At 46.7% G+C, this 22,924-nt stretch overlaps 1 protein-coding gene across 3 annotated transcripts in view; it reads left to right on the top strand.

The window, feature by feature from the left end:
• The window catches only part of COLQ (collagen like tail subunit of asymmetric acetylcholinesterase), a 55,159-nt gene extending 32,443 nt beyond the window's left edge, over window positions 1-22,716 (top strand). For all 3 annotated transcript variants that reach the window (XM_032869738.1, XM_032869740.1, XM_032869739.1), the window contains exons 6-17: window positions 434-496; window positions 1,901-1,963; window positions 2,455-2,481; window positions 3,119-3,163; window positions 3,356-3,391; window positions 6,387-6,467; window positions 11,318-11,423; window positions 17,125-17,264; window positions 18,354-18,473; window positions 18,897-19,017; window positions 20,403-20,505; window positions 22,422-22,716. In XM_032869738.1, coding sequence (XP_032725629.1) covers window positions 434-496; window positions 1,901-1,963; window positions 2,455-2,481; window positions 3,119-3,163; window positions 3,356-3,391; window positions 6,387-6,467; window positions 11,318-11,423; window positions 17,125-17,264; window positions 18,354-18,473; window positions 18,897-19,017; window positions 20,403-20,505; window positions 22,422-22,491 — 975 coding nt within the window. In that variant the 3' untranslated portion in view covers window positions 22,492-22,716. The remainder of the gene's footprint in view (window positions 1-433; window positions 497-1,900; window positions 1,964-2,454; window positions 2,482-3,118; window positions 3,164-3,355; window positions 3,392-6,386; window positions 6,468-11,317; window positions 11,424-17,124; window positions 17,265-18,353; window positions 18,474-18,896; window positions 19,018-20,402; window positions 20,506-22,421) is intronic.
• The last annotated feature ends 208 nt before the right edge of the window (window positions 22,717-22,924 follow it).

The raw sequence follows: 22,924 nt of genomic DNA, 5'->3' as shown, positions 1-22,924 counted from the left end.
GGGGAAAAGCTTTTGGGGGAGTACCAACAGCATATGCCAGTGCACCCCAAACAAAATCCTATCCCATTCTACACTGTATCCTTGGGAAGAACCTATTGCAATGCAAGGAACGTTTGGGTGGGTGGAGTGCTAAAGATCAAAAAGCCAAGAAGTTTAGAATCCCTTCTCTACCACCTTCCTTTTTTCCCCACACCTTACATTTCTTGGATAGAATAAGATCTTCTGTGTTGACATAATGTGATACCGAGGACTTGAACTTACATCTATGTGACACAACTTCCGAGGCTATCAGTCTTTGGAGGGTGGGGATGAAGAACCCAGAGGCCATGTTTAGGGACCCCACAGTTCCCTTTGAGCCCACCAAACAAATCTCATTTCTTGGAAGGAGGGAAACAAACCCAGTCGTCCTGACTTTTGTTGTTCACTTTTGAAGGGTAGACCCGGCTCCCCGGGTGTTCCTGGCATGCCTGGGCCAGTCGGCCCTGAAGGACCCAGGGTAAGTTTGGTACAGTCTTGGGGCTCATGTGGTATCAGAACATGAGGGAAGAAAATATCAGCCTTCTTGGCCTTTGGCACATAGTGAAACTCATTTCCTTTGGAGGAAGGAGAATAGAAGATGAGCACTGCCCAGAGGTCCCCAAATACTTTCTCCTTCACTTGGACTACAAGGTCTTGGTCTATCCAATAGCTCTGTGCCTGGTGGGGGCAGAAATGAGGGGCTGCTCCACTCTCTCACAGGGGTCCTGGTTCTCTTTTGTCCTCAGAGTTAGCATGCAGTTCTTTGGTTTCCCTGAGATGTTCACAAGAGGGGCTTGTGTCTGGAAAGCTGTTGGCAGGATACTGGGGGTTAAGGGATGGGCACTGACCTGCTGGAAAAACTGGAGTCCTACATTTAGACAGGGATTGCCTAATGCCAATGAAATCCCATTCTTCAGACAGATTATGGGAAGCTGACACATCCACATCCGTGCCTTTGTTTATATTCTTCTCACTTTGGTCACAGACTTTTGGGTGCAGACTTGACCTGTAGAAATCAGGGATGGGCAGGCGAATGTCTATAGGCTCTGATTCACTTACCAGCTATATTTATTATGGGAGTAGAAAACTGTGTTCCCAGCCCTCTTAGGAAAAGTCCCAAGGAAATCTTAATAAAGATCAAGTATTTTGGATGAAAATTTAATGCCTGAACTGAGATGTGATTTAAATGTAAAATACACAACAGATTTCAAATATTTATTTTGAAAAACAGAATGTAAAATACCTTTTTAATTTTATAGTGATTATATGCTTGAAATGATAATCAGATCAAACAAAATGTTATTGAAGTTAATTTCACCTGTTTTAATGTGACTTCTAAAAAAATTCTAAATTAAGTTTAAGTATCTTATATTTCTACTTTTTAGCCCTGGTACGGAATTTTTAGCACAGATGGTTCAGAGCCTACCCATGAGTCTTAGTCCCCTGTCTCAGTAATGCAAGCTCAGAGGCTGATGTTCTATTTGGCTGCAAACCTAGAATGAAAGTATATGAAAATGCCTGAAAGGCCGTCCGTCTGCAAAGAACAAAGCCGGTGAAGTTTTCAGAGGTGCTGACACTTAGGCTTTGAGGCCCCAGTGCCCCCAAGCTCTTTCCCCACCCTCTCACAAGCCACTCAGAACAGAGGGAGCATTTATAGCATTTTAGCATTTAGTTTGGAGATCTGCTCTCCCTGGAGCAATTTCATTTTATGTTTAATCTCAAATACCAGGATGAAGTGCAGCCTTGAACCCCTGGGAATGAACAAGGGAGGATGTGGGGTCCTCAGATTCACCAGCCAGCCCTGATGGCCCTTGTTCCATCCTAATCCTGCCCATGATTCTCCAGTAAAAGTCACTGTAGGTCCTTTTTCCCTTCTTCACAGGGTGAAAAAGGTGACCTGGGTATGATGGGCTTGCCAGGGTCAAGAGGACCAATGGGCTCCAAGGTCAGTGTGTTGGTCCAGGTGGACATTCCCAGGTCTTCTCTCTAAGGTTCTGGAATAGCTGCTCTCCACAAAGATGGGGACTGGGTGGGGCTGCGGTCCCAGGTGTGGGGAACATCAGAGATATTGGAAAGCCCAGTGCCAGAGTGCTTGCCTTTACCAGCCCTTTAGGGGACAGCATCCCTGGGACACAAGGCATAGAGATGTCTTTCCTGCTGTTCTCCTGGGCAGGGAGAGTCAAGCTCCTGAAACAACAAAGCAGATGGAAACCTTGTTCAGGCTTTTGTGAGTAAGAAAAACAATGTTCTTTTTAGGCCTGGGAGAAACATAACCCTCAGGGACATCTTTGTGTTTACTGTTAAAACCCCCACTAAAACTTGCAGCACGAGGTGGGGACACACCTCACCATCACATTCAGGGATTCCTTCTACTCTTGCATCAAACCCAGAGGTCCTATAGAGCTGATCCTAAATGCACCTTTTGCTTTCTTTTAGGGCTACCCTGGATCCAGAGGGGAAAAGGTTAGTGTTTGTCTCTGATGGCTTCCCAGAACCTGGCCTGGGCTGTTGGCTCTAGGGCCAATGATGAGCAGAGGACAGGCCCAGGTTTCTCTTAAGTTAGTGACTATAGTGACCATTCCTAGATATTCCCACAGCCTTTGTCATTGAGCTGAGAGAGCAGGGAGGGGTCTCCTGAGGCAGGGCGTGTGGGCAAGGGAAGAGCTCCAGTGGAAGTAGGGCAGAAGAGCAGTTGAAAGTTGTGCCTGGTGGAGAGGGAACATTGTTTGCTTGAGGGATACTGGAGGATGATGGCTGACATGTGTCTTTAAGCTTCCATCACACAACCTTCTCATCTGCCAAAAACCAAACCAAACCAAATAAAAAACCCAGCCAGAACCTGGGGACCAATTTCCTACAAGATGAGAGAGGATCTGGGACACAGAATTTTCTGTGAGTTGTCTTTTATTAAAGCAAAAGGTCTTTGTGGTCCAAATAAAAGGTAGATCACAAAGCGTTCCTTCCTTGGGCAAGTCACCTAAACTCTGAGCCTACTTCTTGGCCTGTAAAATGAGGGTGTTGGCTTAGGGAGCTTTCATTGTGAAATGCTCCAATTTTCCCTCCCACGTATTAACCCTGACTCTCTGTGGTTTCCTCCTAGGGATCCAGAGGTGAAAGAGGTGACTTGGGTCCCAAAGGAGAAAAGGTAATGGCCTTTGCATAGAATGATAAACTACAACAAAGTCGTAGCCCCTTGTGGGCTGTCCAGCTTACTGGCTGGCCAGCTGACTGACTGACTGACTGGGCTCTTATCTTGAAAATGGCCAAACACACTCTTCCACAACTCTCTCCGGCCCTCTCTCAGAGAGAGTCACTCTGTGTGTTGCTCTCTTCACAGGGTTTCCCAGGATTTCCTGGAATGCTGGGGCAGAAAGTAAGTACTTACAAGTAAAAATAGGCCTTGGTAAAAAAAAAAAAAAAAAAAAAAAAAAAACACTTTTTAAAAAAAAAAAAAAAAAAAAAAAAAAAATCAGACTTTCTACACACTACACAAAGAGCTCTGCCTCTCTGTCCAGAGAGAAAGTGGGTTTTGCCATGGAAGTTCTGGTTTGGAAGAGGAGAAAGTTGCTGTGCACATTGATGAGAGAGAGTGCCAGTATGGTCTGAGACCACCCTCCAGTTCAGTGGGAAGGAGAAGACCCACCATCCGGGTAGAGAGGGCTTTCTATGTCTTCCTGACTGTCGGAGGGCCATGGTAATGTTCAGAAGCAGAAGGCATCATGACAGAGGGATCAGATCTGAGCTGTCACGGTCAAGGGTCCCAGCGTGAGGCACAGGCATCTTTGGCCTATGGCCATTGCTGGTGACGGTCAACTCAGACCTTCTTTGAGGGCAGTACACAGAGTTATTTTAGCTGGGTGACAGCAAAAGTTTTTTTCATTTGATGGTTAATCTTTTTATTTAAACAGTTAAGTATTTAGTGGAATTTCATGGATATCTTGCTGGGAACAAGGCTTGCTAAAAATGGAGTTCATTCAGTTGACTTAAAGAAAAAATATCTAGCAACTAACAATAGAGTGGTATCCCGATATGACAAAAATTATGAAAGTAGCAATGGACTGGCAGATTTCTGGAAACTTCTATGTAGGGTTAGGGCCTGGGGAAGAATGGGGGGTTGGTGAGAGGAGGTGTCAGGATAAAGAGAGAGTGTGAGAGCATACCTAACTGGCCACTGAAAACTCCTCTATCTAACGTCGTAATGGTGGTTCCTCACACTGAAATCCATTGACCTGGGTGGGTGTCATTTTTCCTAAGCCTCAGAGCATAGTATTCTTCAAATATGCAAATGCATGCTTTCTTAGAATCCTAGTGGTTTTTTCAAGTTTACCTAAAAGTTTTCTTTTCCAAACTCAAATAAACAATTTTTATCTGACCTCCAGCCAGGAGAGCATCTTTAAACAATTTCAGTCATCTCTTATTACTATTTATCACTGTCTTAAGCCGTCAAAAACTCTGTTCCTGTTATTCCCTAGCTGGAATGTTGGGTTAAAAATAAATAATTGCGTAAGCAGGTTAAAGGAAACATTAAAAGGGAAAAAAAATAATTTGATTAAAAAATATTTAGGCTAGGTTTTCATTCAGTGCAAGAGTGAACATCAAAGAATAATAAATTAATGTGGAATTAAGGATGACAACATCTTTGGCCTCTGCACCATTTACCTGATTTGCCATCTAGAGTTCTCTTTCCCTTTCACAGCAGGCTGTTTTAAGACAAAGATGATATGATAACGATAATTAGGTCTTAGAAATTAGATCAAGAACTTACTGGCTGCTTCCAGTTGATGAAGAGAGGGGCCACACTTCCTTCTGCCAATCTTTAAAAAGAAACAAAAAATGAGGAGCGCCTGGGTGGCTCAGGGGGTTAAAGCCTCTGCCTTCAGCTCAGGTCATGATCTCAGGGTTCTGGGATCAAGCCCCTCTTCGGGATCTCTGCTCAGCGAGGAGCCTGCTTCCTCTCTTCTCTCTCTCTCTCTGCCTGCCTCTCTCCTACTTGTGATCTCTGTCAAATAAATAAATAAAATCTTTAAAAAACAAACAAACAAAAAGAAAACAAAACCACTTATACCGTTTATGCGGCTGTTTTCTCCAAGCCAGACAAAATACCCCATGACCCTCTCTAAACAGCCAAGGAAAATTATACAACATAGAATCCATGTTATCCTCCCACACTTTCTCACTGCCTAGATGATGGGGGACATGACAGGCTGGAAAGAAAGCACAGGTTTAAGAACAGTTCTTGGTGTGGCAAGATGTTAGTGGCTTGGGTAGGGACAAATTTGTTACATTGGCCAAGTGACATAATTTCAGAATTTATGCTTCATCCTTACTCTGTATTAGTGTGCACTGTATTATACTTCCTCTGACTTCCACGTGGAGAGCCTTCTGGGTGTTTATTGTTCTCTCTGAGTGCCTGGGGTAGCTTTTCATGGACACTAGCTGCTGACTAACAGAAACTCTCATGGTTGCTCTTTTAAACTTAACTTGCTGGTGGTGCATTCTGGGCTCCAGAGGGATAACTGGAAGCAGGAATGATGCTCTGTGGGGTCCCTGACCCAAAACAGCAGGTGGCCCTGGAATCCTAGAAGAACACGGGGAAGGAGAGAAACTATGATGGAGAAATGGGTTTGACAAAAGTTGGCCTGAAACTATGGAATTCTGCAATTGGTGCTTTTGGTTCTGATAGCTCAGAGTAGGGCTTTTCAATTAAGGTATTGTTGACATTGCTTTTCCTGCCTTTTACAATCATTACATTGAGCATGTGGATATATGTCTGGAACATTTTTCCCCACAGTTTTCATCTAACTCAAATGAAAATGAGCTGGAACCAAACCAGTTTCTACAGAAGAGTAGGGAAATTTATAACCCTAAATAAAGGTCATTACCTGAGCAGAAAATTTCCAAAGATGACATTTGTCAAAACTGTGTCCAGTCATTCAAAAACTCATTGATTGGAATTCATGCAATAAACAAAACAAAATACAACACACAATTTCCACTAAAAGAGAAAGCGTTTTTCCCTGGCAGTGTGCCATGTGACAGGCAAACATGTGGCTGACATGCAGGAATGTCCTACTTTGGCCATTTAGGATGGTGACTTGGCACACCAAAATGTGTGCTGCCCAGGAGCTGTCTCTCGGAGATAATAAATAACCCACCCAGGGTAACCTCCTCCTTTCCTTCCACTTACTTGAAAAACCTATCTACCTTTCACATGACCTCATCACTTTCCCAGTCTCCCACATTGGCCAGTCACAAGAGGTCTAGAATGATCAAGTGCACTGCCCTCATGACTGATGATTAGATGGACCTGCAGAGATGTGCCTGCCCCCATGCCTAATTCCTCTTTTGCTTCTCTTTCTTCTTTCCAGGGTGAAATGGGTCCAAAGGGTGAGCCTGGGATTACAGGACCCAGAGGACCCAGGGGAAGACCAGGAAAACGAGGAAAGCCGGTAAGGCTCCTAGTGCTTACCACGCCCCTGAAGTCAGACCCTCCTGACAGGTAGGTGGGTGGTATAGAGAGACAGACAGTTGGAGCCCATCACAGATATTCCATAGCCACAGTCCCCAGCGTCCTCGAGACTGGTGGGCAGAAAGAACACCACTTCCAGCAGCTCCTGTTTCTCTAGGCTAACCGAGGGTTGAAGCAGCTGGAAGCGAACACCCCATTCAAACTGTGTTCAAGGCCAGAAGCAAGAGTGGATCCTTGGTTCATAAGAATGGGTCTGTCTTAACCAAAGCAACTGGGAGTAGAAGCCAGATCTGGTTGTTCATCCAGAAAACTTGCTTTTTGCCTCAATGTCCCAGACACAAATGGAGTTTTGGAGAACAGCCCAAATATCTCCTTGCTGTTGAAGGGTTTTCTGGGTCTCAGCAATACAGTGGTTTTTCCCGAACCAGACCCCCAATTTGTAAGTTACTCCACTCTTTTTATGGGTGCTATTAAGGGCTTAGGGGAGTTGTTCATTCTGAACTCCCCCTGGTCAGCAGGCATTGGTGTCAAACCATGTGACATGATAAGGAGAGGAAAGATGAAGGTACATTTGCCTTAGCTGGCTTTAGAGCTGTATTCAGTGCCTCAGAGAAATTTCTCATCTTTTCTCTAATGGACAGGCATTCCTTTACTTTTTTGGTTCAGTATGTAAACTTTTTACTTCTTTTCCCATTATAAATGTAATATATGATCATCACAGAAAACTTGAAAAATTCAGAAAATAGGAGGGAAGTCATCTAAAGGCCTAACACCCAGACATAACCATTTCGGTGTACTTCCTTCCAGTGTTATTTCTTTGTGAACTTTCTAGTTGTTTGTGTCTTTTATATCTAATACATAACTGTTGTATCCTAAAACTGTAACTTAAAGTCACAGCATACACGTTTGCTCATTAGCGCACATACTCATTAAGAGTTTTTTTAAAGATTTATTTTTTTTATTTGAGAGAGAGAGAGCATGCATGCATGAGCAGGGAGAGGGGCAAAGGGGGCGAGAGAGGAAGAGAATCCCAAGGAGACTCCCCGCTGAGCACAGAGCCTGATACAGGGCTCAATCCCATAATCATGAGACCAAGACCCAAGCCAAAACCAAGAGTCAGACACTCGACCAACTGAACCACCCAGGCACCCCTCATTAAGCATTTTTAAACATCTTTTTAAAATGTCTGCATCACATTTTGTAAATAAGTAAGCAGTAGATTGCTTGGACAAGAGAGGCCTAACCAAATTATATATAATGCTGAGAGGTGAACATCTTTGGGGTGCAAACCTTTCTCCATTCTTATGTTTTCATTCTTTCCTTAGGCTAGATCAGTGGTTCTCATCTAGAAGCATCTAGAAGAATAAGCTGGGGACAGATTAGATACAGGTTTTCTGCCTTGGGTGCAACGGTTGTAGTTCCAAGTTTGCCTCTCATCACCCCCAGTGCCTAGGCCCTACTTCCCAGAGCATCTGATATAATTGACCTGGCATGGGGCTTCAGCATGGCTGGCTGTTTTTTAAAGCTCTCCACATGATTCTTTTTGGGTTGTTTTTGTTTTTGTTTTTGAAGATTTTATTTATTTATTTGAGAGAGAGAGAGAGAGAGAAAGCGTGAACTGGAGGAGGGGCAGAGGCAGAAGGAGAAGCAAACTCCCCACTGAGCAGGGAACCTAACATGGGGCTTGATCCCAGGACCCTCGAATCATGACCTGAGCTGAAGGCAGACACTTAACCAACTGAGCCACCCAGGCGCCCCTTCCATGTGATTCTAATATGTGGCCAGGGTCCAAAACAATGGTAACAGTATGAAACCAATTCTGGTCTTTTCCAAGTGAACTTGGGAATTACACAGGCTCCAACCTGGATAATACAAATTCCACTATAACTTCTGGAGTCGCAGTAGTCCAGTACAGTTTTTCAAAGTTTTAAATGGATGGCATGTCCATAACTTCACAGTGATGCCACAGTTCCCTAAAATCTTGGCTCAGGAAAAGGAGAAAAAGGGGAAAATCTTTTTCTTCCCTACTGCTGATTTCACAGCTTGGGGTTCAAGAAGCCTACTGGTGTCCATCCTTTTGGTGCTTTTCTTGGACAGTGTTCGTCTTTTCCTGGTGAGGGCTTGAGCCAAGAAGGCTATTTCCTGAAATAATTCAATTGGAACAATCTTAAAATTACCCCAGGACCATGGGTAGGAGCTGAGAGAAATGGGTTCCTCCTTCCTACAGGATGTTATAAACAAGCTGAGCATGCTCCGAACCCTCTCTGCTGTCTAGTCAGCACAGACTTTAGCTGTTAACCTTAGTAGACCACCATGGTCCTTTATTTTTTAAATCATGAATTAGTTTCCTACCACAGAGTCTTTTACATGGAATGCTGCTGGGCCAGTGGTACTAAGAGTTTCTGGAGGTTATCATAAGTCAATCCAACTCCTGGAATCAGAGGTCCAGCAGGGACTTCAGGAAATTAGAATTTCAGATCCAGAAGGATTTTAGAGATCATCTCATCCACTTCCCTCAGTCTAGCCATGAGGAAATTGAGGTCAGGGCAGTAGAGTGACCCCCTCAGACAAACAAGCTTCAAAGGCAGTATTCGAACTTGGAGTGCTGAGAACTGCTTTTCCCCACATATCTCTCCTCACCTTCATGCTTCAGTACTTGCCCATCCTTTTGGTGCCCTTTCAACCTGCTTGGGAAAATGGCTCTCTACTCTTATAATAAATCTTCAGTGAAGATTTATAATAATATTCATAAGAACAACTTCCTTGAGAGGCATCACCAAGCTTTGTGGTAGGAAAGGAATAAAGAAGAATGCCTTTCCTGGAAAGCACTGCTCGGTGAGTCTTGCTCATAGGGACATGGCTTATTCTGATACACAGAATATTCCATCATTGTTTGGTGTCAGAATCAAGGAGTGCTTCCAGCTCCTTCAAGCTGAGGCACTTCCTGTACTCTAGTCAGCTGATGTGGTTTTTAGAAAAACAAGACTTAACTGTGGCTATATTAAGATGATGTGACCTCCTTTGCTATTCTGGGACCCATCTTAGTTACCATGAGCACCCTCCATCAGGATGGAATTGGAAATAAACTCTGATGTCACAGGTCCCATATTAAAAATTTTAGAACTCCTAAAAATAAATAAATGCATACATACATAAATAAATAAGAATTTCAGAACCCCTTGGACATTGCCAGGAGAGACCGCAGAGCCACGTTGACAAAGCGGCAGGTCATGCGTCACTGTTGTGATTGGAAAGGAGTGCCCTGCCCCCCTGCTTCCCAGACTTGGGGAAGATTATGTTTCATTACATGGGCAGGCCTGCCAAGGCACAAGTGTCAAAAGGGGATCCAGGTCAAAGATGTCGTGCATTAATCACTGTCCTGTTTAGGCCCAGTGCAAGAGCAGACAATTAGCAAATCATCTACAGACCTTGGTTTCTGGGGTCATTCCTCAGAGCAGCCCTAAGGAGGAAAGATTTGCTCTTGAGCCTCTCAGAACAGGCAGCAAGATAGACATCCTGTGTGGAATGGCTACAGCTCCAGGTATGGCTCTCTTTTAGAAATCAGATATTTTCCAATCACGTGAAAAAGATGAAACCAAGCCAGTTGCTATCAATCATAGCTTGACCCCACCCCCAGCCCTTGCTTCTGCACAAACTACTTTTTCACCTCTAGGAGCTTTATTACTCTCACAACAAATGTGTGTGTTTAATGTAATGGCCCCATTTTATAGATGAGAAAAACTGAGGCACAAAACAATGACTTTCATGACCCAGGGTCTCATGGGCAACATGAAAACCCAGGTCTCCTGACTTCCAGCTCAGCAGAACTACTTCCCCTCTGTGTTGTCAGCATCTTCCTCCTCCTCCATTTAGTCTGGGGAACAAGACAAATTCTGGTCCACAGGGAGCCTATGTCTCAGACAGAGACATCGATGAAAGGACCGCACACATAATGGTGTGTTTCTGATTTGGGTAAAGGCCGGGAAGGAAGGGGGCCTAGTTCTGAGAGCCTGTGACAAGGAGAACTCACTTGGTCTGGCAGAGTCTAGCAAGGTCCAGAAGGCTGTGCTGCAGTGACACTTTACCTGAGAGCTAATGGCTGGGAGAGAGTTAAACAGGCAGAGGCGTGGAAAGGGAGTTTGGGCAGGAGGAGCAAAATAAAAGGCAAGTTGTGCTCTTGAAGACCAAAAACACTAGAAGACTGGAAAGGCCAGCCATGCAGCACTTTGTAGGCTGAAATAAGGATCTGGGTCTTTATCCTGAGAGCAAGTGGGAGCCACTCATTTGATGGAAACGGCTCTTGTGGTAAAATAGAAAGGGTCTTGATGAGGAAGCAAAGGCCCGAGTCCTAGGCAACAAGTCTGTTGCCTCAGTGCTAGGTGCCTTGTGTGAATCTCTGCTCTTTCCTGAGCCTCTGTTTCCTCCTCTGTCTGGTGAGGGGAGAGGGTTGGATTGGTTCCTTTCAGTAGGCATGTGCCATGTGTTTCCCGGAGATAGCAAGAAGTAATGTCTGTAAACTTGTAACCATCACAATCTCAAATGTCACTTGCCCTGAGATCTTTTTTTTTTTTTTTTAAATACGCTCCACAGCCAACATACATAGGGCTTTGAACCCATGACCCTGAGATCAAGAGTCCTATACTCCACTGACTGAGTCAGTCAAGTGCCCCTGCCCTGAGCTTTTTAGGAGCTTGATGGTCAAGGCCTCAGGAGCATCCTGCCCTGGGCTCCTGCTCCAAAGTGCAAGGTGGTCCCTGATTTAGGCATAAATGGGGAAGGAAGTTTGCCATGTCATGTTATCATAACAGGCTCTGCCTTTCTCTCTGTCAGGGGCAGAAGGGAGATAGTGGAGTAATGGGCCCACCAGGCAAGCCTGGGCCTTCTGGTCAACCTGGCCGTCCAGGTCCCCCAGGCCCCCCGGGCCCCCCATCTGCAGGTAAGAGCTACTCTGCTTCACGTGATCTACAGTGTCACCCTCCTGGCCAGCCTCCCCAGAGAGGGCACAAGGAGATGCCTGCAGAGGTCTGTCTAGTGTTTTGAATTAGAAACTACTAGAGGCACTTTAATATATTCAAAATTTCTCCAGTTTGACTCTTTCTACTTCAACACAAGAGAGGTAAATACCATCCTCATTCTGTTGTAGGATTTTAGAGAACTAATTGAGGAGAAAGCAGAGAAAGCAGAGGAGAAAGCCATGTTTACACTGGTGATGTCATTTATACTTCATGTGAAAAATAACCGGCACATATTTCATCAACTAATTTCTTTTTCTAGAAAAACCTTTCACAACTCCAAGCAGTTCTCTTAAACCTAGAAGTAAATGTGGTGTGGCAGAGCTTCTATCTTATGTAGTTTTAGCAAAGAGTACTTGTTAGTTTATTCTGAACACACAAAGAAATCATAAAAAGAAATCAAAGTCTACCATTGAAGAGGGCACAGTAGCACTGCTACCTTGTTTGCCTTGTTTAATTTGATGAGCGAAACCCTTTATTTAGTTTGTGCCTTCATCAGCTCCACATACGATCTTTCATGGCACATTGTCTGTATAAACACAGCATCACTGGGCCTGAGAAGACTGTTCACTCCATAGGGTCCTTTGTCCTCTGTTGTATGAAAGGAATCCAAGCAATTTTTATTACCTTTTTTTTTCTTAAGAAAACAAAGGCATCTTAAAATTCTACATTTCACTTTTCCTTCCTGTGTTTATAGGAATATATTCACAGCCCTGTCATGGGATGGTCAAGAAATGTCATAACTTGTTAGATCCTTTAAACCAAATTAAAGCTGGCTCTGAGATTCTAACCTGCTGGGTTGCCAGGAAAATGCAATCTCAGGCATTATTGGGGTTCTCAACACTCCTTCAGCTGCCAAAAAAAGAGTTGGGCAAAGAGTCTGGGGATTATGGCAGACAAAACCTCAGAGGTTTTCCCTCCAGCCTTTGATCTGCCCTGTTCACCTCTGAAAGGCCTGCTCTCCAAGGGCACATGGTCCAAGGGGGCCTGGTGGCTGCCATCTTCATGCCATGCTTGGGTGTCAGAACATTTCCAAGACTGGTCCCACAGCCATTCCTTCTGAGAACTTACCTCTTCTCCAGGATGCAGGGGGTCCCCGTCACTCCATGTCTGGGGTGATCTCCCCCCTTCCACCCTCCAGCCCCTTCGCTTGTCACACTCCTCCTATACTGCTACCCCATTTAGGAGCTTTTCTCTTCTGAGAACAGAGGGCAGAAAGGCACAGTCTTCACATCATATCTGTTTTCACCAAGGGCAAGAAAGCACAAAGTCTTGCTACCTCTTTGAAATCAGGAGAGGAAAAAGTAGTGGGAAAACAAACATCAATTGGTATAACAATAAGGTATCTTATCACACCTGTTTCTATTCCCTTAGGGGAAACAGGTGGAGACGCCACCGGCCCAGGTGTCCATGCCACATAATCTGTTTCTGTGAATTGACTGGATGATCCTTATGGGGGTCCTTCCAACTACGGTTGACCCTTGAATAACGTGGAGTTGAGAGGCGCTGATCCCAGTCAGTCGAAAATCCATGTATAACTTGTGACTCCCCCAAAACTTAACGACTACTAGTCTGCTGTTGACTGGGAGCCTTATGGATATCAAAGAGTCAATTAATGCATACTTTGTCAGTTCTATATATCATGTACTATACTCTTACAAGAAAGTAAGCTGGAGGGAAAAAATGTTAGGAGGAAAATCATAAGGAAGAGAAAATGCAACCACGGGACTGTACTATAAAAACACTGCATGTAAGTGGACCTGTGCAGTTCAAGCCCGTGTTGTTCAAGTGTCCATCACTGTCCTCGTCCTCCTCGGTTCTGGCACATGTCATGTTCCCCTCAAACCCCGTGATCATGAGCTGCCAGGCCCAGGGACTACGAACGTGGTGTGAGGACTGAGTTTTGTCTTCGGAAGGGACTCTCTTGAGCAGCTCACAAAACTGAGGAGTTTCATCTTCCTGCTGGATGGCAGGTCCTTGAGGCCACTTTTGTGGCCAAGGCGGCTTTGCATCACCACAGTCCCGGGCAGGTGGGATGGACAGTCTATGGTCATGGGCCACTTGGGTTCTCAGTCTGTCTCCCCACATTACTGCATGGCAGTCAAGCCAGATGCAGTCCATTTCTTTTTTTTTTTTTAAAGATTTTATTTATTTATTTGACAGAGAGAGATCACAAGTAGGCAGAGAGGCAGGCAGAGAGAGAGGAAGGGAAGTAGGCTCCCTGCTGAGCAGAGAGCCCGATGCGGGACTCGATCCCAGGACCCCAAGATCATGACCTGAGCCGAAGGCAGCAGCTTAACCCACTGAGCCACCCAGGCGCCCGATGCAGTCCATCTCTGATTCCTGTCCCCTCCCCGTGCCTTCTTTTGAGTCACTTCCTTTCTGGGGATCCTCTCAGTGAAGGGACTGAAGAAAATGGGGCAATAATCCTGCTCTTTGGGGTAGGGAAAGAAGAGGAAGGAGGAATTTAAAAGAGAACTTTCCTAAGCGTGGGCCCAGTTGGATTATTATCAAGAATGGGTTCAGGCCACAAAAGTGATTCCTGAGACTACCCTTGAAGGCTGATAAAAATCCCAAGCCAACTCAGGAGAAAAAGCTGTCTATCTATATCCAAGATTCTGTACATTGCTTCACAGAGTTCTAGAACCCCTGCCCCAAATCCATCTTGGGATATGCATGGGCTCTGTGGACCACAGGTCAAACAACCCTGGTGTTATCCAAACCACCCTTTCTAGAAAAGAACTTTGAACCTCAGAGAAGAGGGGCTTTCTCAAGGTCACAGAGGTAACTGGTGGCCTAGAGTCATTCTATGGCTCCTGGGCCTGAAACCTTTCCATTCAGCCATGTGGCCTCTGCAGAGGCAGAGTGGGACCTGGGGGTGATGTGGAGATGTTTCTGTGGTGCCTCCTCTTTCACCCAGATTTCCCATCTCAGGCCCACTCCCACTGCACAGCCCATGGTGATGGGAGGCTCTCAAGGCAATGATGGAGAGCTGAGGCCTCTGGCTACAAGGGATGATGGATCAGCCAGGCCCACTCAGCCCACTCTGAGAGGCCAGGCTGGGGAAGCTTGAGTTGCCATGCCCTTCAGTGCCTCCTGGCAGGAAACCAGCAGGCAGGGGTGACAGATGCCCTCCAACAGCTGAAAGGAAGCTGCAGGAAAACTGCAGTGGTGGCAGGAAGCAGGCACCCTGCCCCATCCTGTTGTCCTGTTGGGAGGCTGGCTCTGGTTCTGGTGCCCAGTGCTGGGGGGCAGGCTGGTGCTGGGGCTGGTGGAGAGGGCGGGAGCTCTTTAGTACCCAAGTTATAGAGAAAGAGATGCTGGGAGGCAGGGGAGGGAATTTAGACACAAAATGTGTCTAAGATGTAATTTGCAGTAACTGAATTACAAATTTGGCTGAGTCCTTCCACACCCAGACAGGGTCTAAGTGAATCATTGTGGTACCTGGGAATTGCCAGCTTCCTGCAGGCATCGATATTCTTGGATGTTTGTCTCTTGAATGGCATAGCGTTAGGTAGAACATGAATTCACATTTCAGCATCCCCACTTACTAGCTGGATAATGGGATGAATTCCTGAATCGCTCTGAGGCCACGGAACTGGAGGAGTGGTTGGGGTCCCAGAGCCTGCTCCAGTGCTACTCTCACATCCTCCGCATTCTAGAAATCCCCACTTTGGTTTCCACGCGTGACGACTACTCAGAGTATTCCTGGGCCGGTGGGGTCTCTGTCTCTCTGGGCTGTGCTGAGCTCCTCCTGCAGCATTGGATGCATGTTTCTTTTTCAAACAAACTACCACAACCCGGGATAAAATGTTGGCAAGCCTCCCTTCCTCCCTTGCTGGCATCATTCTGATCTTGGACCTATCTGTTCTGGAACGCTCAGGGTTGTGGGGAGTTTTCCCGTTGGGGTCTCTTCCTCTAGCTGAAGCTGCTTCCTTGGAGCCTTGACCGGACCTCTCCCCTGGGGTCATTTTATATTCTGCCCTTCTGCCTGGATCTGCCAACTGTGTCACCTGTTGTTGGATAGCCTGGAAGTTAGACAACTTGAAAGCAAAGACTGCCTTGTCTCCAGACTCCCCCTTACTTTCTCAGGAGGAGACATACTTCCTTTCTCCGTCTCCAGGAGTTCCCTCTCTTTCCTCTCTTCCTGTTGAATGGCTCTTGCTCTAGCTCTTTCCAGCCAACCTGATGGTGACTTTTAGCCTTTTCTGAAGACCAGTTAGTCTACATTCGTTCATCCAGTGAGGCAGTCATCAAACATGTATCCTGCCCCTCCTGTGTGTCCAGTCGTGGTAAATGAACATGGGCACCAACCTTGCCCTTGTGGATCTTACATTCTACTGGGGGAGATTGCCCTTCATCACATAATCTCACAAGGTACAAAAGTCACAAACTGATGTGCTGAGAAGAGGAGGCATGGGGAGCTATGAAATTGTATCCAAGGTGAACGTGCCTGAGTGTGAGCATTCGGAAGCCTTCCCTGAGGAAGTGATGTTGGAACCCAGGTCAGGAGCAAGTTAGGAGGCACTTGGAGAGGGGGGCATAGAGGGTGAAGAGAGAACAATCTAGTGGGGGAATGGCTTGTGCAAAGACTGTTTCCTTAGACCAGCAGTTCTCAACCTCAGTGTATGCTGGTATCAGCTTGAGAGCTTTTAAAAGCACAGATGCCTGGATTCTATTCTCAGCATTCTTGATGGAATCAGTCTAGGCTCTGGCCTGGGCATCAGGGCCTTTGAAAGTCAGGGTGAAAACTTCTACCCTAGCAGGCCACCCACACTGCAGGGAGTAAATTTTCTGATCATATATGTTTAGGACGCTCTTCTCAGTGTCAGGGGACAATGAGTAGGTGGAGCCTTTTCAAACACGCCATTTTCTTCCATAAGAAATCAAAGAAACCCACCTTCAGAAATTCCTTTATAAAGATCTTACATAGAAGAACAGAATAAAATGAATAAAAATAATAATAAGAGCTATCAATTAGCAATGTGTTCATCAGCAAGAAGTCCCTGTTAATAATAGTCTAAACAAAAAGGGGATTGTTTTTCTCACATAACAAGGAAGTCCAGAAGTGGACAACGGCTGGTGTCCGTTCATCCTCTAAGGGTCATTGTTAGGGTCCCATGTCCCATGAGCCTCTGGTCTTTTCTGTGTGTGGTTTTTCTTCTCATACTTGTTACTTCATGGTTGCAATATGGCTGCTGCAGCACCAGACATCTTCTCTGTCTTCTAGACAGGAATGAGAAGGAAACTATGTCTCTTACCAGCAATGTTTTTCCTGTATCAGGATAGACTTTCCCAGATGCCTACCCTTCTCCCATCGCAGACCTTGAATGCAAGGTAGTCAGGGAAGTAGAATGTCTTACCTGTTTCTGAAATATAGAGAAAGTGAAGGGAGGGACGGTTGGGAAAGGTGCTACAACACCCAGCATGGTTAAGGGACCCACAGAGAACATCACCTCCTCCACACATTGGAATAAGAGTCTCTTTGAACCTCTCCCCCCAGGCCTACCCGAAAATACTGTGGACTTTGACCTTCTTTCTGTTGGGAAGTTTGTTCAAGTCTCCCTGGGCTATTTGGTTTTCTCTTCCTTCACTCAAGTGACTCAGCAATCTGTTACTTCCTAGGACAACTTGTGATGGGACCCAAAGGGGACCGAGGATTTCCCGGGCCTCCAGGAAGCTGTCTTTGTGGAACTCCTACAAATGCGAATAACCCTTCCTATAGGGAATCCGTCTTTGGGCCCAGTTTGCCTCACGTTCCTGTGGTAAGGCTCCTGGGACAAATCTGGGCTGGTTATCCTTCAGGACCTCTCACCTGATCCTCTGAGAGCTTTTTAAGAGCCTTTTAATAAGATTGATGTCCCCATTATACTTGACAGATACTCATTATAGGAGATCGGAAAATAAAGGAAAATCAAAAGTAGGAAACTAAATTGTCCATTTGGTTGTAGGTGCATTTTGGAGTATTTTCTTTGTCTTTTTTTAGAAACAAAAAAATATTTAAAATTTTAAGTAAATACAAAAGTGGAACAAATAGTGTAATAAACCTCTATGTACCCTTCACCCAATTTCAACATTTATCAACTCCTGGCAACTCGTGTTTCCTCTTTACACCCACTCACTGCTGCCCACCCTCCCTTGGGTTATCTTGAGATAACCCTGGACATCAGTTCATCTTTTGAGTGGACGCATTAACATCCATCCAACACGCAGCTGTGCTGTGATTTATTTAACCAGCGTCCTATTTTCGGATACTTATAGGGCTCTCCCAAGCTTTTCAGTAATGTAAATAAAACCATAACGAACACCTTCAAGTATAACAATTTCATTAAGAATAATTTCCAGATGTTGAATTACTTAATTAGATGATAAATTAATAATTAGATGATTAAATCTTTTTATTTAAGTCTTACAAGCATTTTAAGTGTTTAAGTTTAAAAATTTAAGTCATGGATAGTCTTTTTTTTAAAAAAAGATATTATTTATTTGAGAGAGAGAGAAGGAACAGTGGGGGGTGGGGGTCAGAAGGAGAGACAGAGAAGCAGGTTCCCCACTGAGCAGGGAGCCTGATGTGAGGCTTGATCCCAGGACCCAGAGATCATGACCTGAGCTGAAGACAGATGCTTAACCCACTGAGCCACCCACGTGCCCCAAATCATGGATAGTCTTATTGCAAACTCAGGGAGCTGGAACTGGATTGAGAAGATGTGGGAATCAAGACCTTCCTCCCTATTTCAGGGAGGAACCAGGCTGTTAACCAGCCCAAGGATAGAGATTCTGTTTCCTCCTCCAGCTTTCCCCCTGCCCCCTATAGAAGTGTTTTCTGAAATCCTCACCAATGTGTTCTCTGGCAGATTTTTGTAGTCAACAACCAGGAGGAGCTTGAAAGGCTGAACACCCACAACGCCATTGCCTTCCGCAAAGACCAGAGATCTCTGTACTTCAAGGACAGCCTTGGCTGGCTCCCCATCCAGGTACCCTGAGGCAGACAATCCGGACATAGCCAAACCCAAAAGGGCACACAGCATTAGAGGAAAGAAGGGCCAACAGTTGGGCCTGGCACAGAGCTTTCTGCAGTCTGTTCCCATGGAAGGATTGGGCAACCTCCCTTGCTCTGCTTCTGAGCAGTTCTCTGTGTCCCTGCTCCCCACATGGAACCTCCTCTCTGAGCCAGGGTTCCACATGGGCTCGATCCCCACACTGCTAGGCTGCTGTCTTGATCTGTCCCACTTTCCTGTCAGCTGCAGAGCTCTGGGCAGCAGGAGAGGAGTGCCTCTTCCCACCCCAGGAGGAGGGCCCCACAGACCCAGAGCCTCTGGCCCCAGTACCAATGACCTGTCCTGCCTGCAGCTGTCACCATGCCATCCCTGGTCACTGTCATGTGTTTCTTTGGCCAGGTGACTCCTTTCTACCCTGTGGACTACACTGTAGACCACCACGGCTCCTGTGGGGATGGGGTCCTACAACCCGGGGAGGAGTGTGATGATGGGAACAACAATGTGGACGATGACTGCATCAGTGAGTGGGGCCCATCTGGGGGGTTCTGAAGAGCAGAGTGCCACTGGGTGGGGAGAGGCTGAGAGCGAGCCCCTGGACAGTTCTAGAGCCAGAGAGGGAACACCTGGGCTGCTGTGGGGACAACACCCCCCGCCATTCAGGCCACATGTGGACTTCCACTGCCCAAGCATGTTAGTGGGGGTTAGTGTCAAGGACCTTGCCCCCAGAGAAGCCACCAGTTGCTCCCTTTTCCTGAATCCTACTTCTGGACAAAACCCACATTCCAGTCCACATTGTTTATCAAAAGATAAAGGTGATGCAGAGCGAAGGACTAAAGGGAGAAGCCAAGAATTTGAATCGGGCAGTGTTACCAGATGGAGCTGTAGTGGCAAAGCCCCTTTTCAGGGCAGCTGCCTTCAGGCTGATGAGATGCTACCGGGACAGGTGGGCGGCATAGCCCTGGAGGGTTTGCTTTTCTTCTATTTCCAGTCATGCAACAAAAGCAGGAGGGGAGATAGAAAGCAGGAGATTTACAGTGAGACAAAACAGAGTTGGGATGCTCAGAGAGGAGGCTACTCAGTGAGCAGGGGGCATAGAAGGTGGTTCACAGCTCCAGCTGTCGCTTTCCTCAACCAAAAAAATGGGTATGACCGCTCAGGTTTTCAGAGATTCTGTGCACTAATGTGCACTGGATCATCCAGGTAGAGTAAGGGTTCAACATCCCTCCACTGAAGTATTTTCCAGCCCCTGCTGTGCGGAGCCAGGCCCCAGCTCAGGACTGGGGATGTGTAAATGCAAAGTCTCCTTCCTTGCTCAGGGAAGGCTGATGGGGTGGCGTAGTGAGGACAGTGTGCACAGGGATGGATGTGGGGCGGAGAGGCAGCTGGCGCCCTCTCGGTGGAGCTGTACTTCCCATGACAGTCGCCGGGATGGTCCTCCCTGGCATGCCGGCTTTGCCTGGAGTCCCTTCTGCCCCTGGCACAGATACTGTCTGATAGATCACACAGCAAGAAGGAACTGATGGGGTCTCAAAGCCCTGTAAAATGGGAGTGGGGCTTGGACTCCAAGATGCTTCCCTTGCGTGAGAACAGAGACCCCATTGAAGGAGGTGGTGTCCTCACTGCAGGCTTGAGGTAGGGATATGGAGGCTCAGAGAAGCCCAGTGGCCTGTTCTCTGTCTGTTGGCTAATGAGTCACTGGAGTGGACTGGAGCCTGGATCTCCTTATTCTCTGGTGTGGGATTTGGGGGTATGAGGGGCAGTCCGTGGATGCACTAAAGCTTCATGGAAGTCCATTCAAGCGGGCACGTACTCTGCACGGACCCTTCAAGCCACACAGTCCTTACAGGTTGAGGTAAGCCTGTCCCACCCTGGCCCCTCTCAGGGCTACTTCCTTGTGTCCCTCAGGCTGTCACCGGGCCTACTGTGGAGATGGTCACCAGCACAAGGGCGTGGAGGACTGTGACGGCTCTGACTTTGGCTACCTGACGTGTGAGACCTATCTTCCTGGGTAGGGATCGCCTCACGTGCTATTATGACACCCTGTCTCCCTCTCTGCCTGTCTCCTCTTCTTTCCTTCACAAAGATTTTTTTAGTGCTTATGTTCCTTGTACTTTCTAAACACTGAGGTATGGTGACAGCTAACACGTGGTCCCTGCTCACCTAGGGGAGTCAGGCCATAAACACCTAACCACCATGTGTCCTCCCAGAGTGCTTGAGTGCCACCACGGCTGAGCTGAGACAGTGACCAGCTCTGCCCTGGGCCCCTGGGCGCCCCCTATTTCAGCAGTTGCCCCCAGGAAAAAAGCTCCCATCCCCAGTGGCTACCATGACCACATTAGTCCTCTGGAGAGTGGGTCTAGAGGAAGCCTAGTGGAGGCTGGAGAGACCAGGCCATTCCCAAGAATCTAATCATCTGTATAACCTGAATTCTCTTGGACAGCCCCTGACCCCTGAGGCTGTGGGTGAAAATGAGATCACACCAGCATTAATATCTAATTTTGCTGGCTCATGGCTCCTCCAGGAAAACCCCAGGAACTTAGTGTCTCCTTCAAGGACCTCTCTAGTTATATCTGGGACTCTCCAGTGGGTGTTCACATTGCTCAGAACAAGTATTCTAGTGTCTTGACCTCCACGTTGATGTCCCCGAAGTCAACTGAGGATCATTGGCCACTGCTCCTAAGAAATGCAAAACGGTACCACATTCCCCTTAATCCTTACAACACCAGCATTGTATAGCATTCTAAGGGAAATGGGAAGACTGTTCCTCCCTCAGTTCCTGCTTCTCCCTTGGCTCCAGAGTGGATCACTGCCCCCTCACACCTTCTAAGTCCCTCAGGAGTCCAGTCTCTTTAGCATTCCTTTTCAGCCCTGTTCTTTGGACCCAGGCCAAGAGCTGAGAAACAGACACCAGGCCTATTGTTCTGTCACCTTCTCTCTGCTCTCTCTTCCAAGGAGGTCTCCTCAATGTCCGCTCCCCAAACACACACTAACATATCAAACCAGGCTGGGAGAACTACAGACCTATAGTCACCCCAAAACAAGCACTTTAGGCTTGGCCAGGACCCCCTTCTATATCTTTATGTACTTCCCTATCTCCAAAGTATGGAGGGCTTCCAACATACATCTCCAGACTATGAAGGACACCTTACCTGACAGAGCATTGGCAGGTTTGAGCTGGTTGGTTGATGGTTTCATGGAGACAACTCAATATAGACATTTGGACATGGAGTTCAGGATTGTATAGAGCCCAGGGCTTACCCACTGGCTTGCTGTGATTACTCATCTAATTTCTAGACGCCTCAGAGAACGCTTGTGAATATGGTATAATGTATAACACATGGTCTCAGGGTTAGCAGTTGGGCTAATGGAAGTATAAACTACCGTCCAATATGGCGGCCCCCAGCCACATGTTGCTATTTAAATTTAAATTAATTTAAAAATTAAATAAAATTAAAAATCTAATTATTCAGTCATGCCAATCTTATTTTAAGAGCTCAATAGCCACATATGGCTAGTTGCTGCCATATTGGACTGCACAGAAATGGAACATTTGCATCACTACAGTATGATCTAATGGACAGCACTGGAAACCTTCCAGGTCTTGAGAAGGGAGTGATTCTCTCAGAGATGCTGTGTTAAGAACAAGGTTACCAACTCTTTCCACTCAGATCCCTCAGCTGGGCTTCTGGGCAAAAGCCCCCAAGGCGTGGACTCGACTGCCCCAAGCCTCTCACCCCAAATGAGAATGAGAACAGTCTCTCTGGAACCCTTAGAAAAGGTAGCAGCTGTGGCTGCTGTCTGATGAGCTTTGACCAAAAGTCACCAGAGGTGGCCTTTCAGAACCTGGCATGCTCGTGAGGGCTGGGCAGGAGCTCTCCTGCCCACTGGCACGTGGGCGCCCTGACCCCTGTCTGCCCCCCTCAGGTCATATGGAGACCTGCAGTGCACCCCGTACTGCTACATCGACTCCACATCCTGCCGCTACTTCACCTGAGGGCCTGGAGGAAGAGGAGGAGGAGGAGGAGGGCTGTGTCCTACATCACCGGCAGCAGCTCCTCCCCCCTGGGCAAACTGACTTCACACCATCCTGGTCCAGTTTCCACCACCTTCGTGTGACAAAAACAAGGACAAACTCTTGATGATAAGACATGCTTGTAACTCAGTCCAACTGGAAGAACTTAGGACTACTGCATCCTGTCTTAATCCAAAGTCCCAGAAAACCTTCCTTCCACATGCCCGACCTGGGAACTCTTCCCCATTGCTACCATCCTGCCCAATAGCCAAACCTACAGTGCCCTTTCTTTTCTGGAATGTTACTGACCCAGACCATGGACTTGGCTTAGAACTGTTAGCCCTGCCTAGACCTGCCGGGCCTTTGGAATTTGTTCTTATCCCACTTGGGGCATCTGGTATACAGGCCTCTGCGC

The sequence above is a fragment of the Lontra canadensis genome, unplaced genomic scaffold (assembly GCF_010015895.1).
Source record: "Lontra canadensis isolate GAN:19392208 unplaced genomic scaffold, GSC_riverotter_1.0 scaffold38, whole genome shotgun sequence".
NCBI lineage: Eukaryota > Metazoa > Chordata > Mammalia > Carnivora > Mustelidae > Lontra > Lontra canadensis.
Note: the sequence above shows the minus strand (reverse complement) of the source record. Positions and strands in the feature narration are given on the sequence as shown.